Source organism: Oculina patagonica, chromosome 5, assembly GCF_052425735.1.
Source record: "Oculina patagonica isolate OP01 chromosome 5, crgOcupat, whole genome shotgun sequence".
Taxonomy (NCBI): domain Eukaryota; kingdom Metazoa; phylum Cnidaria; class Anthozoa; order Scleractinia; family Oculinidae; genus Oculina; species Oculina patagonica.
Genome location: NC_135762.1, coordinates 13,165,858 through 13,180,852, shown reverse-complemented (window position 1 = coordinate 13,180,852; position 14,995 = coordinate 13,165,858). Strand labels below are relative to the sequence as shown.

Genomic DNA, 14,995 nt, shown 5'->3' with positions numbered 1-14,995 from the left:
TTATTTTAATTTTTCGCCACTTTCACGTGAAATTATTTTCACCTTGTAATTAAAACTTACATGGTTTTAAGGTTAATTGGGATCAATCACTTCCTTGAGAAAGACAATATGAAAAAAAAAAGAAAAGTTATTTTCCATTTAAATCAGATTTACGAAGATGAATAGGTATACACTAGGATAATGACTAAAATATCGATATACTAACTGATAGGGAACCGACATTGAAAAATAAATACGGTAAATCATAAAAATTTAAACGCTACCCACTCTTAATCTGACCTAGTATAGGCTTCCTTGGATAAACATGGTCAGTCTGAATTGTTTTCTTAAAACAGGTTCTAAATAAATAGATAACGTCGCTTTTATTTATCTCCATAGGACTATCGTTCCACTCCTTTGGGTTTTACTTTCCTCAATCTCGCTGCAGAAATTCTATGCAACGATATAGCGCTTAAGGGGTGGTAGAAAATGGATTTTAAATTTAAATGTCTTTTATTAAATGCGTGTCGAAGCCGGTATACATAGGAAACGAAGAGTTCTGAAATGCCTGGTGATGTTGTATTCCAGTATAACGAGAGTTATCAAGCTGTTACTTCAAGCAGGGTTCTCTCTTAGGATCCGGTGGCCCGCTTAGAATCGGTTGCACTCATGTTGCGTTCCTATAAATTTATCGCAGGCTGTAACAGATAGCCCATTAAAAGTATCATTGTGCATTTCAATAGCTTTGTTCATTTTTCTTGAACATTCTCATTGTCTCTTGTAAACAAATAACATTCGATCGGAACTAAACAGGGCGGTGTACTTTTTACAGATGACTGGGTTTTATATTTTTTCCGCCATCTTATTTCTATCCAGTTTTTCACCTTACCCGACCAATCATGATTGGTTCGACAGGAATGATAAGGAATGTCCCGGCAGTTCTTTGTCTTTGCTTAGTTAATAAAATAACTAAGCAATTAACAACAAATTAGCAGTTGAAATGTGTTTTCATCTATATAATATTAATTTTAAGAGGAACGAAATTTCAAAGGGAAATATATGAAGTTTGGAGAAAATGTGATTAAAGCGAGGAATTAATACTAGTCCATGGACAAGCTATACTGTACAACATAATTGGTGTCCAAATAGAACAAGAAGTGTTTTGTTTTTATAGTCTTTTCTTAACATAATTATTATATGTCTTTTTACTATTTCGCAACCTTGACCTTAGAAGAGACAGTTTCGGCCTATTCTGATCAGTGATTGGTCGGGTAAAGTTTTCAGTGATTTTTATTGGTGTACAAAGAGCTAACTGTTCTGAACTGTGGCGGAATCACACTAAGCTACGTATAATCGCGTATTATTATTTAATTTTCTTAGCTGGTGATCTCTTTTATTCTCATCTTCTGTGCTATAGACAGTGTACTAAACTTCAAATAATGAATAATATCGATTAATCTTGAAAATCAAATGCTTCAAGGACGTGTTTTACCTTGAAGTCCTGTCAGTTAATAAGCCCAAGAAATTTTTTTTATAAAGTATTCGTTACTGCTCACAGTTTGGCTCCAATAATCAATGGCATGGATGCATGAAGCATCCGGTAAGTGGAAACGGAATTCGAATGCACCGTGAGAAGGCAGTAGAAATGAATTCTGTTTGCTAATAGAGCTCCGTTCTGCCACTTAACCCGGATATAACTTATAGATAAGACAATCTGAGATTACAATTCGAACGAGTGGACAGTTGGAAATAGTATCATAATGGCGGGGTGCTCTTCTTGAATAAAATAATCTAGTTTATTATTCCAAAAAAAGTGTGCCACAATAAATTAAAGAAATGTTGACCCTTTACTGAGAAAAGTATAACCAATAAACGATAAGAGCGAATGGGATTCTGGGTAGACAGCATTGGTAAGCTAAATAATGTTCCATTTATTTATAATAAAGATAATTTCATTTTTTTTTAGAGCGAGAGCTTTAAGAGCATTATTTATGCAACCAGTCTTATTATGATATTCACTCTGTCACAGACAGCGATCACGTTTTTGCAATTTCTACACATTTTGGTCGCATCGTTTATGATTTATGGTTTTCATGGGTCAACGTTTCTTCAACCAGATGTACAGCGAGTGTAGTAAACAGTAATGGATGGAAAATGTGGATATCAAGGAAAGCCAACAATCATAAAAGAAATGTCTTTAAAATATATATTCACGTTTTCAAATAAAATGGTTCAAAGTACTGAGCAGAGTCCACATTGCGTGGGATGTTGTGCAAAAAGTGTTTTGATCGTTTAATATTGAAGTAAATTTAAATATGGCTATAAACTAAAGCAGTCGAGGCATTACAAAACAAATAGCTTAAAACTGGCACAAAACATTACGGTTAATACTTGTTAGCCGATGGATATATTGTAAAAATATATGGGTGCTAAATGAATAATTATGATGCTCATTTACCAACCGACGATAAAAGATAATATTAAAGTTTAAGGTGTCGAGAGTGACTTCTGAAGCAGCGGCACCTGCTCCTGCAACAATTTATATGGGATCCTGTAGTATATCCCTAGAATAAACCGTATCTAAGAACTACAGAGACATCGTCGATTTTTACACCATTTACTTTGAGAGTAGTATTGAATAAATGCTGGGGCAGGATTAAAATATTGGTTACGTGACTCATCAAAAAAATATAAAGTGGGATGTGTAATTTACCTACGCAAAATTTACCTATGTAAATATTATTACGAACATGTATATACAACTGCCGCTTATAAAAACTATACGTGCATGTGGTTGAACCTTTTGCGCAGTCGCCTTGGTTAATGCATTTTGCTTATTTATGTTAGTATGCTAAATTACCCAACAGTTAGAATCCTCCTTTTGGAAAGTGCACGAGTTCATAGCTACGATGCGATAATTCACAAATATCCAAGATGGTTGTTCTTAATATCAAGGTCACCTCAATATCATTTTCGGACCAAGTAGCTCAAGGCCCTCAAAGAAGTCCTGCAGCGAAGTTATAGAAGGTAACCTTGGAAAAGGCAGCTGGCGTCGTGAACTAATAGAAGAAAAACGAGCACCAAAGATATACAACTGTCGCTTATAAAAAAAACTAAAAGTTGCAGGTGGTTGATCATTTTGCGCAGTCTCCTTAGTTTAATGCATTTTGCTTATTTATGTAAGTATGGTAAACCACCCGACAGTAGAAATTCTCCTTTTGGAAAAGTGCACGAGTTCATGGCTACGTGCGACTGGTTCACAAATATCCAAGATAGTTGTTCTTAATATGAACTTGGCCTCAAAATCGTCTTAGGATCAATTAGCTTAAGGCTCTCAAAGAAGTGCTGCAGCGAAGATATAGAAAGCCAGCTCGAAAAGCAGCTGGCGTCGTGGGCCTGTAGAAGAAATTAAAGCAACAAAGGATAAAACACATATCTTGGAAAATGGATAATTCAAATTCTACTGTACTTGAAGCATTCAGGTGTAAACCATTCGGGAGCGATACGGCAATAATCAAAGGCGTGAAGATATCATTTTACATTTTCCTGATGTTGTCTTCTATCTCGGGAAACTCTTTGTTGCTGGCTATTGTCACCAGAAACAAGCGAATGCAATCAATCACTAACTACCTCATCGTCAACATGGCGGTTTCAGATATCTTGATCACAGTGCTGGCTGTACCGCGGCGGATAACAGAAATATTAGTCGGTCCACGGCGATGGCTCGTTGGCGGATCATTGGGTTCAGTTCTCTGCAAAAGCATCTCCTTTCTCCAAGACATTTCAACGGCTGTGTCAGTTCTAAGTATTTTGGTCATTGCCATTGACAGGTACAGGGGAATAGTACTCCCATTTCATAAACAAATCAAGAAGACGAAACTCTTTAAATGTATCATCCCATCGATATGGATCGTGTCTATGATCATGCACGGTTCTTATTTCTATACGTTTCGAATTACTGAAATAGATGGTAGAACTTATTGCGTATCAAGCTGGGCTCCCAGGTTCGATGACAGAAAGTCAACCGAAACTCAATACCTGGTTGTACTTGTATTTGTTACTGTTATTCCAGTGTGTGCTGTCACCGTCCTGTATTCTGTTATAGTCATTAATCTTAAACGAGGATTTGCACGATGCAACGCTTATTCAAGCCAACAAGAACCTATGACAGCTCGTAGGTTAAAGGAAGACAGCAAGGTTGTTAAGAACTTGATTGCTATAATGATCGCGTTCGTAGTCTGCATCGCCCCGATCAATGTGTATGCAATTTTATTCTTTTTTGTTTGGGATTGGACAATACCTTGCAACACTGAAAACTTTGGTTCTGCGGCCCATTTTATGCTTTATTTCAACGCGTCTGTCAACCCGTGCATATATTTTGTTTTTAATGATAAATTTCGTCAAGGGATGTTAGATATATTGAAGCTTGCTGTCCCTTGGAAGAAACGGAAGAGAAATTTGTCACAACCTGTGACACTGGTGAGCTTGAAAACTTTTATCGTTTAATGCACTTTCACTTCAAAGGGAGCGCAGTTTGATAAATGAGAGACAAATGCGGCCGTTTGGCATGCTACCATGGAGTGCGATTGTCGTGGCAGATATGTAGAAAATAAATTAAGTAATTGAGCAGCAAAGTATTAGTTTGTTAAGTATAGTTTTAGCCAATCAGCTACAAACACTGAAAGAGTGCCTTATGAACACTATGCATATTTACATACAATTTGTGTGAAAATAAAGCCGCTTTAAATGACATAAAAATGCAATCGTAGTTAATCGACATTGTAGGTGTTTTAAAAGTATAACGAGCCACGAAGCTATTTCTTGAAAAATAATAAAACAAAAAAAATATGAAGAACGAGAAGCATTAAAATAATATATAGATTTAGCCAAGTCTAAAGGCAAATATCGACAGTTATTTACTTTTCAAGTTGAGCGCGTTGTCGACTTGTAAATAACGACAATAATCTTATAAACGAAAATTATCGCGGGTTGTTAAATGAAAATACTGGAAGTGAATGCTAATTTCCTCTTTTATTTTACTTGCATATTCCTTCCTTTAATCTACTCTTTTCTTCCTTAAATCTATTCTTTCTACCCATTGATTGCCTGCCTCTGCAAGAATTAAAATGCTCAAGCAACGAGAAAAATAGACTATCATAGCTTCTTTAACCCTCGGACTTACAAGCAAATTCATACCCCCACCATCGTACAAGAGGGGGGGGGGGGGGTGGATGAAACCCCTCCCCGAAGTTTTCGTTATATTAAGGCTTAGCGAATTTTATTTGCACTGAGAAGAAAGCCTGTAGCTCACTCTACAAGTTGTGACGTCATGTGAAGTCATGTGACGTCATTAGAGCCGCCATCTTGAATCCGCCATCTTGGATTTAACATTTTCTTAGAAAGTCACAAAATAACGGAAATTTGGAAAAAACCAAGCCAGAAATCTTATGCTTAACTTGTTTCAAACAACTGAAAAAAAAAAAATAAAGAAAAATGTTAAATATGACGATTTTTGGCAAGACCTGCTTGTATTTATGACGTTGCCATGGCAACATCAAATATCATGGACATATGGTTAACATATCAAAATTTTTGAACAGCTACTTAAAGTAAATCCTTTTTTAAATAGAAATGTTTTCATCATGGAAAGGTTGTCGTTAGTTGCCTTTAGTGGAAGTCAGGTCGGGTTTAACGTCTGTCGGATTCTTAACGTACACATCTCTTCTAAAATGTGAACGTCCTTGTTAGTGTACAGCTAATTCGAGAAAGGTTGTCGAAAAAAAACACATAAGTGCACGCGAAAAGACCGAAAGGTAGTGTGGGTATTAACTTGAATTAAGCATATTGGCCTAGAGGAAATGTACAAGTTTGTATTTTGCACGTAAAGATTTTTGTTTTCTGAGGAGGCTTTTTTCTTTAGCTTTACTTTAACTTTCGCATGTCTTTGAGTTTGGAAAATTCTTCTAAAATTTAGTGTGGCTAAAAGTACCTTGTTTCCACATGTCTGAAGAGAAAGAAAACGTGCAAATTCGCGTTTGTCATGTCGCCATCTTATTATTTTTCAGCACGTTTAGAAGCTCTCTACTTCTACCCATGCTACCTTTCGGTCTTTTCACGTGCATTTTGTGAATTTTTCCGACAACCTTTCTCGAATTAGCTGTTTATTCGATTTGACACGCGAGTTTCTTCGTTAATGCATAAACACGATTGCATATTTCACTAGCCCGTCTAATTGGCATAGAAACATCACGCTTAGCTTGCTTACCTCACATTGTAAAATAAGATCTAACCTTAATCATGTATTGAAAACTTAAATTTAAGAATTTGAACTGCGAAAAAAAAACTGTCTTGTGATATATACTAAGGACTAGGCATCCCATTTTCTTTGAAAAATTAATGATATGTCTCTTTTGTAAAAATAAGTAAAAGCATTGTTTATGTTAAAGCGCTACTGCCATCTTATAACTTGATGTTTTCTGTTTACACGTCACGTTTGCTCATCATGGCTCAGTTTTCTAGACAGCGGTCGACAAAACAACACACAGATATATTTTTGAAACTTCTTCATTTCTATGGGAAAAAAAAATTTAAAAAAAAAAAAAAAAAATAATAAAAATATAAATATATATTATTATAACCATAATATTAATCCGAGTTGTCCTGTATGGTAATATCCTAAAATAGACAGAAAAGGCGATCTCCATGAAGGACTCAATCTCAAAGACGAAGTGTTTTGCATAACAGTTCATACTCTGTTTATGCCAAGGCCTCGCTACTTTGGCGTTTTTTCATACCAGTCATAATACATTTCCCCCAGTCAACGCAAAGATTATATGTAGATAAGTAGAGTCAACAGTGGAAATTGATCCAGCATCTCTGCGCAGTGCAATTTAGTAAGCAAATATCACGGAAATCGTTTAAACGTGGCTTTTATTATATAAACTTTTGATGTTAAATTCGTGCTAGTAACTTGTTTTGGGCTGTCCTTTTGTGGCAAAAAACGCATCTACCCAATTCTGGCGTATAGCCGTTTATTTATATACACAACTGAAATTACTTATTATAGAAGTCGCGTATTTAATATTTGCCATACATTTATTTCGTTTATTTGGTCAGGTGCGCAGTGCAGCGAAGTTATAGAAGGTAACCTTGGAAAAGGCAGCTGGCGTCGTGAACTGATAGAAGAAAAACGAGCACCAAAGAATAAAACACATATCTTGGAAAATGGATAATTCAAATTCTACTGTGCTTGAAGCATTCAGTTGTAAACCATTCGGGAGCGATACGGCAATAATCAAAGGCGTGAAGATATCATTTTACATTTTCCTGATGTTGTCTTCTATTTTGGGAAACTCTTTGTTGTTGGCTATTGTCACCAGAAACAAGCGTATGCAATCAATCACTAACTACCTCATCGTCAACATGGCGGTTTCAGATATCTTGATCACAGTGCTGTCTGTACCGCGGCGGATAACAGAAATATTAGTCGGTCCACGGCGATGGCTCGTTGGCGGATCATTGGGTTCAGTTCTCTGCAAAAGCATCTCCTTTCTCCAAGACATTTCAACGGCTGTGTCAGTTCTAAGTCTTCTGGTCATTGCCATTGACAGGTACAGGGGAATAGTATTCCCATTTCATAAACAAATCAAGAAGACGAAACTCTTTAAATGTATCATCCCATCGATATGGATCATGTCTATGATCATGCACGGTTCTTATTTCTATACGTTTCGAATTACTGAAATGGATGGTAGAACTTATTGCGTATCAAGCTGGGCTCCCAGGTTCGATGACAGAAAGTCAACCGAAACTCAATACCTGGTTGTATTTGTATTTGTTACTGTTATTCCAGTGTGCACTGTCACCGTCCTGTATTCTGTTATAGTCATTAATCTTAAACGAGGATTTGCACGATGCAACGCTTATTCCAGTCAACAAGAACCTATGACAGCTCGTAGGTTAAAGGAAGACAGCAAGGTTGTTAAGAACTTGATTGCTATAATGATCGCGTTCGTAGTCTGCATCGTCCCGATCAATGTGTATGCAATTTTATTCTTTTTTGTTTGGGATTGGAAAATACCTTGCAACACTGAAAGCTTTGGTTCTGCCGCCCATTTTATGCTTTATTCCAACGCGTCTGTCAACCCGTGCATATATTTTGCTTCTAATGATAAATTTCGTCAAGGGATGTTAGATATACTGAAGCTTGCTGTCCCTTGGAAGAAACGGAAGAGAAATTTGTCACAGCCTGTAACACTGGTGAGCTTCAAAACGTTTATCGTTTGATGCACTTTCACTTCAAAGGGAGCGCAGTTTGATAAAACAAAGAAAAAAGGCGACAAATGAGAGATAAATGCGGCCGTTTAGCATGCTACCATGGAGTGCGATTGTCGTGGCAGATATGTAGAAAATAAATTAAGTAATTGAGCAGCAAAGTATTAGTTTGTTAAGTTTAGTTTTTAGCCAATGAGCTACAAACACTGAAAGAGTGCCTTATGAACACTATGTATATTTACATACAATTTGTGTGAAAATAAAGCCGCTATAAATGACATAAAAAAACAATCGTAGTTAATCGACCTTGTAGGTGTTTTAAAAGTATAACGACCCACGAAGCTATTTCTTGAAAAATGATAAAACAAAAAAATATGAAGAACAAGAAACATTAAAATAATATAGATTTAGCCAAGTCTAAAGGTAAATATCGACAGTTATTTACTTTTCAAGTTGAGCGCGTTGTCAACTTGTAAATAACGACAATAAACTTATAAACGAAAATTATCGCGTGTTGTTAAATGAAAATACTGAAGTGAATGCTAATTTCCTCTTTTATTTTACTTGCATATTCCTTCCTTTAATCTACTCTTTTCTTCCTTTAATCTATTCTTTCTACCCATTGATTGCCTGCCTCTGCAAGAATTAAAATGCTTAAGCAACGAGAAAAATAGACTGTCGTAGCTTCTTTAACTCTCGGACTTACAAGCAAATTCATACCCCCACCATCGTGCAAGAGGGGGGGGGGGGGTGGATGGAACCCCTCCCCGAAGTTTTTCGTTATATTAAGGCTTAGCGAATTTTATTTGCACTGAGAAGAAAGACTGTAGCTCACGGCTCTACAAGATGACATTATTTTAATTGGTTTTGACGTCATGTGAAGTCATGTGACGTCATTAGCATACTATTCGCGACAGTCCCTTTCACACTCGCTAATAAGAGATGGAGATATGCGACCGCGCTTTGGTGAGTTGGAAGCGGAAATGGAAAGGGTGAGGGAGGGTGGGAAAAGAAAAAGCACGGTAGCATAGAGAGGCAAGCGCGAAAGGAATAAACAACAGGTCTCTGCCACAACAGCCCGGATTCTTACGCGAACTGGGCCGAAATGAGATGCAGGGCTCTTATTTATACTCGCTCTTGTAAGGGACTGGCGCGAATAGCATACTATTCGCGACAGTCCCTTTCACACTCGCTAATAAGAGATGGAGATATGCTCCCGCGCCCAGAAGTCTGCGCATTACATGGTCCAAAACCAGATGACCCAAGACATCGCCAATACTCAAACCCAAAGACCCAAAACTCAAACCAGAAAAATCCTTCCCAGCAACCCATAACTAAAGACGAAAGGCTAGCAAGACACTAACCAATCTAGCTGACAAGGTCTTAACTAGGTTCCAGGGGCTAAGGTTCGCTATCCACGGCCTAAGGCTGAGCACTTTTTCACACAAACCTGACGCATACAACAACTGAGGCTAGACTGCCTTCCCTTGGGTGGCAGAACTTGAAGTACTGAAAATCCAGGATAAGTAAGATGGCACAGGTCAAAAAGATTTGGTGCTGGAAATAAAAAATTACTATATATATCTTCAAACGTGCAAACTCAAAACTTGGAAATTTGGACACTGAACTGAACTCCACCAACCTATGTCGGGAGGCAAGACACGCACAAAGAAACCACATTGAAAAAACTCACGCAATGAAATTAAAAAATGGGCGCCTAGGGAATAGCACTACCCAAACACGAAATTTGAAAGGCAAAGTATGCATAACAAAACATCAAAAAGCAATACAGCCAAAAAAAAAAGCACTTCACAAAACCCGTTTTTTTGTGAGGCAAACAACACAAAACATAAGTTTCACCGGAAGGAACGAAACAAACCAGTGTACAAATTAAAGGGAAGCTAAAGGAGAGGAAAGCACTATGCAAACTCGAAGTTTGCACGGCAAAGTACGCAACAAAAAATCTCACAGTTACAAGTACAAATAAATCATAAAAGCGTACAATTCCACAGGGGCCAAGGAAAGCACAGCACAAACCCGGTGTTTGCGAGGCGAAGCACGCTGACTAAACAAATTAAAGGCGTGCAAAGGAAACTGAGCACTGCACAAACCCGATGTTTGTGAGGCGAAGCACACTAACATAACAAATATTCGTGTGCAAAAGAAAAGCACTGCACAAACCCGATGTTTGCGAGGCAAAGCACACTAACATAACAGATAAACGTGTGCAAAAATAAAGGAAAGCACTGCACAAACCCGATGTTTGCGAGGCGAAGCACACTAACATAACAAATATTCGTGTGCAAAAGAAAAGCACTGCACAAACCCGATGTTTGCGAGGCGAAGCACACCAACATAACAAAATAAACGTGTGCAAACGGAAAGCACTGCACAAACCCGATGTTTGCGAGGCGAAGGACACTAACATAACAAAATAAACGTGTGCAAATGGAAAGCACTGCACAAACCCGATGCTTGCGAGGCGAAGCACACTAACATAACAAAATAAACGTGTGCAAACGGAAAGCACTGCACAAACCCGATGCTTGCGAGGCGAAGCACACTAACATAACAAAATAAACGTGTGCAAACGGAAAGCACTGCGCAAACCCGATGTTTGCGAGGCGAAGCACACTGACATAACAAATAAACTGAATAAACGTGTGCAAAATGTGTTGGAAGCCGACCGACGGGAAAAGCACTTCACAAACCCGGAGTTTGCTAGGCGAAGCACGCATAAAATAAACATTCACAACAGTGCAAGCGTGCAAACTTTAAGCGAGGGAACCGAGGAAAAAGCGCTGCAAAAACGAGAGCTAACTAGGGAACACGTGGTATTAAAAAACAAGCCAGTAAATGACAAAAACAGATAAATACACGACGCTACTTTACCACTCCAGGAGAATGTCCACTTTTGGAAATGTGGAAAACAATAGCGTGACGTAACAACATGGCGGTTGTCAATTCTTCCCGAGTGGACTCCACTAGAATTTTATATTTCCCGTTTTTCACGTTTTCCCGTGGTGCGTTTCCTGCCAGATGGTAACACAACACAAAGAAGGCATTGAAAAAGCGCTATGCGTGACAATTGTGTAAAATCACGGCGGATTGTGCGCGGAGGTTAGAATTTACTTTCGATGCGTATGTTTGTTTTGGTTGTCTTTCGGGTCGTTTCTTCAGCTTTAATCCAGTGTATCTCTTGTGAAAAATTTTTCTGAGCCTTGAAAAAATTCAGGGATGTTCTACAGTTATTCTAGTTGCTTTGTGCGAAATCTGAGCGATGGGCCGCAATTTGGGTGGATGGGCCGCGATTTTTGCTGGAAGCCATCGTCTACGCAAAGTGAGACTGCTTACAACCCCTTACAACTAATCTGTTTGGGCTTCTTTTCGTTCGCTTCAGTCGATGACTTGATGGATAATTGACGTCAAAGAACATCTTAAATATATCCAGGATCGCCACAGATTATCTACTGGACCTGTTTAAAGACACAACAAGGTCAACAAGGACAACAGGATGCGAGCTTTGTTTTCTTTCTGGTTTCTTTGGACCGAAGGTCGACGCGCGGCTGAAAAGCGTAAAAGCACATTGAAATGTATTAAAAGGAAGGGTATCTGGCAAAAGAAACCAAGCACGGACTCGCCTGAAGCGAAGGAAATTATTTTCTCGATTATATTCAATTTATTGATAACCTGGAGTTAGAAAAACATGGAAGGAATGAGAACCCTGGCAGGCCTACTCTGGGACCTTAGCTCGCCTTAACTCGCCTTAACTCGCCCTAACTCTCAACTTGAGATTATGGTCAAATTTCCTTAACTCGCCTTAACTCGCCTAAACTCGCGTTATCTCGCACAAACTTGCTCAATCTCACCGAATAAGCAAAATACCAATTAAATTATTTCATCCTGTTTTCAGTGTTATTTCAGAATTAATCCATAATGGGAAGTTGTAAAAGAGAATGAATTTTGAAAGTGCAAAACAGTGTTTTGTAAGGAAAACAGGTTCTTTACCCTCCTTTGAATAGTATGAAAATTGGCTCGGCCTATCCTTTTGGAATTTCCAATAGCCTTTGTGTTAAGGGTGTTTCACAACTAAAGATTAACCTTGTCATGCATAATTGCCTTAGAATCACCATTGGATTGTCAATGGAACTACTAGGAACAACCTCAACACGCATTAACAAGTTTGCTGATGTCTAACAAAAAGGCTACAATGCTAAGCATGGCAGAAATTCCAGAGGCATGGGGTCACAGGGTCTAGGGATATTTTAAAAACTTATTTATTTAACTTATTTTGGTCCACAAAGTATGTAACACTGACCGAGACACCATGAAAAAGTATTCATAAGCAAGTCAATGAAATACAAAAACAAAACAGAACAACAAATTTTTAGTTTTAAGCTGACTAATGATTTATAAAAAATGTTTGTAGTGGCAAATCTAATTACTTTGGAAATAATATACAAAGAAGCTGCTTATGTCAGTGAATACCACTAGCAATAGTAACATCATATACCGGTAGTTTGATGGAGCTTAATGAGGATTCCAGCTGACAATGAGAGCCTGGGATGCTGCCAGAATCCTTTAAATACTCCACACACTCATTTATTGCATTCTATGTTATGCAGTTCCAGAAATATCCATACCCACCCAGTGGAAGGTCAAATTATGAGAAAACCAAGGGGGAAGGAGGGTCTCAAAAGCCAAAATTTTAAAATTAAAGTATAGTGCTTAACTGGGATTTTCCAGAGGTGAGGGGGATTTAAGCCAAAACACCCTCTGTGAGAGGGATATGGATATTTTCCATCACGATACATTTTTCATAAAGTTACCTGGTACTAGAAGATTTGGTTCAACGTGAGATCCTGTATGGCTTACATTGTAGTTAGCCTGGCAAACATAATCCATGATTCATTAAGACTTGTTTCATTGAGCCCTTCACTGAATAAACGGTTTCTAAAGCTACCACTTTTAACATTGATCGCCAGTTTCGTTCGCCATCTTGAAAATGACCCAGAAGATACTGGTAACTAGTGTCTTTCCCAGGGCCCTCTCGTTCAACCCATCTTTTCTCGAGATGTATTTTGGGAAATTTTCAAGATGGACGAAAAACTTATAAAGAAAAGGAAGAGAACTCGTGCAAAAATTGATGTTAAATTATTGAGAAGTTTCGAAATGGATCACACGCAGGTAAGCTAAGCCTTTTAACTTTCTAAGGTATGTTTTAAAATGAGGTAAAACAAAGCGGATAATGGAAATTAAGGAATGCTTTGCATGAGGAAAGAATAATTTCTTGTTCATGTGTACTGAACACTTTGTAAACATAAAATAAGCTTATGGTCATTTCTTTTCGCTGTTTTTGCTGGACTGAGAATGATGAAGAGCTTAACTTGATCCTCTTTTCTTTTGTAGAAATCAAGGTGTCTCTTACAGGACTGAGGAACAGCTGTCTTTGCGAAAAGGCTTCAGCCAGTTCATTTACATGTACACGAAATTAAAATGGATTTATCCCAAGGAAAAGAAAAGGCAATTGGTGTTTTCATTTCTGATAGTGACAACAAACAGTTGGGCTGGATTCCAAGGAAAACCATCAGTGAGGTGCAGAGGATGGGCCAGTGGAAGACTTGAAGATAAGTCTGATATTTTTTCAAGGAGAAAGAAATCTCATTTCATTTCAGTAAAATTGATTGTGTCATAAAAGTCTTCTCAGCTGGGTTGTAATTCGTCAGACTCCTTTTTTTCTAGTTGTTTGAAAAACATTGGCACAGACTGTCAGAAACAGACTGTCAGAACATTTCTTTTTATTAATTCTGCAGTCAATGACAATAATTCATGCTATGTGATTTGATAATGATTATGCTCACCATGCCAGTCAATTAAAGCATAGTGTTGTTGAATTAAAAAAATATCCTACCTGTGTTTATAAAGCAGTTACATTAAATTATCTATTCATGATTGTTTTATTTACATTAGTTTCTTTTTTCATTTATTTATTATTCTGTCAGCTATTTATGTAGCTATAATAATATTATATGATGATGATGATGATCATTCATCATCATACAGCCACCTAATGGGATAGTTTGGTGTCTGGAAGGTAGATAATTAATTAAGAACATGAATCCATATCAATACTTAAGCTTGTCCAATTAGGAAAAAATAATTTTCTAAAATAAAATGAGATTTGGTTTCTTACAATTTTTGATGTCATCTAAATTTTTTCATAACTGGACAACATGGAGCCTCATTATATATTCAAGACATACAAAAACTCCTTGGCATTTTTTGCTTGTAGGGCATATTATAATTATGTTTTAACCGGTATCGCCTCAACATTTTTTGCTTGTCAGGCATATTATAATTATGTTTTAACCAGTATTGCCTCAACATTGGGTGGGTCATTTTTCCTTAACTCGCCTTAACTGGCCTTAACTCGCCTTAACTCGCAACTGTTAGGTAAGCTCATTTTTTCCTTAACTCGCCTTAACTCGCCTAAACTCGCATTAACTCGCACAATCTCGCGGCGAGTTAAGGTCCCAGAGTAGGCCTCCTGGCGAGCTGCGTGTTTGCGCCATGCCAGGGAAGGCGAAGGAGACTTCAGTCAATGTATTTTCGTTCATTTCAGTGTAGTCAACTTAATTCTAACCAGCTAGGAGTTCTGACGGTCTTGTTGTTATGTTTATAAGGAGCTCCAAATGCCATGATGTTTTCAAATGATTGAGCTAGCCTTCGAGTTGAGGTCATC

At 37.7% G+C, this 14,995-nt stretch overlaps 2 protein-coding genes and 1 long non-coding RNA gene across 3 annotated transcripts; all 3 read left to right on the top strand.

The window, feature by feature from the left end:
- The first annotated feature begins 2,012 nt into the window (after positions 1 to 2,012).
- Positions 2,013 to 5,099, top strand: LOC144654247 (neuropeptide FF receptor 2-like). Its single transcript, XM_078514330.1, has one exon. It carries the CDS (start codon positions 3,424 to 3,426, stop codon positions 4,483 to 4,485), a length of 1,062 nt encoding a protein of 353 aa, XP_078370456.1. The 5' UTR covers positions 2,013 to 3,423; the 3' UTR covers positions 4,486 to 5,099.
- Positions 5,100 to 7,111: 2,012 nt separating this feature from the next.
- On the top strand, positions 7,112 to 8,329 carry LOC144655280 (neuropeptide FF receptor 2-like). The gene has a single exon (XM_078515496.1). The coding sequence runs from the start codon at positions 7,204 to 7,206 to the stop codon at positions 8,263 to 8,265; it is 1,062 nt and encodes a 353-aa protein (XP_078371622.1). The 5' UTR covers positions 7,112 to 7,203; the 3' UTR covers positions 8,266 to 8,329.
- Positions 8,330 to 12,710: 4,381 nt separating this feature from the next.
- Positions 12,711 to 14,626, top strand: LOC144655601 (uncharacterized). Its single transcript, XR_013571152.1, has 2 exons — positions 12,711 to 13,440; positions 13,663 to 14,626. It is a non-coding gene; the product is annotated as an uncharacterized LOC144655601 (long non-coding RNA).
- Positions 14,627 to 14,995: the final 369 nt, after the last annotated feature.

Coding starts and splice junctions, on each gene's coding strand:
- LOC144654247 (XM_078514330.1), top strand. CDS start 3,424: ATGGATAATTCAAATTCTACTGTACTTGAAGCATTCAGGTGTAAACCA.
- LOC144655280 (XM_078515496.1), top strand. CDS start 7,204: ATGGATAATTCAAATTCTACTGTGCTTGAAGCATTCAGTTGTAAACCA.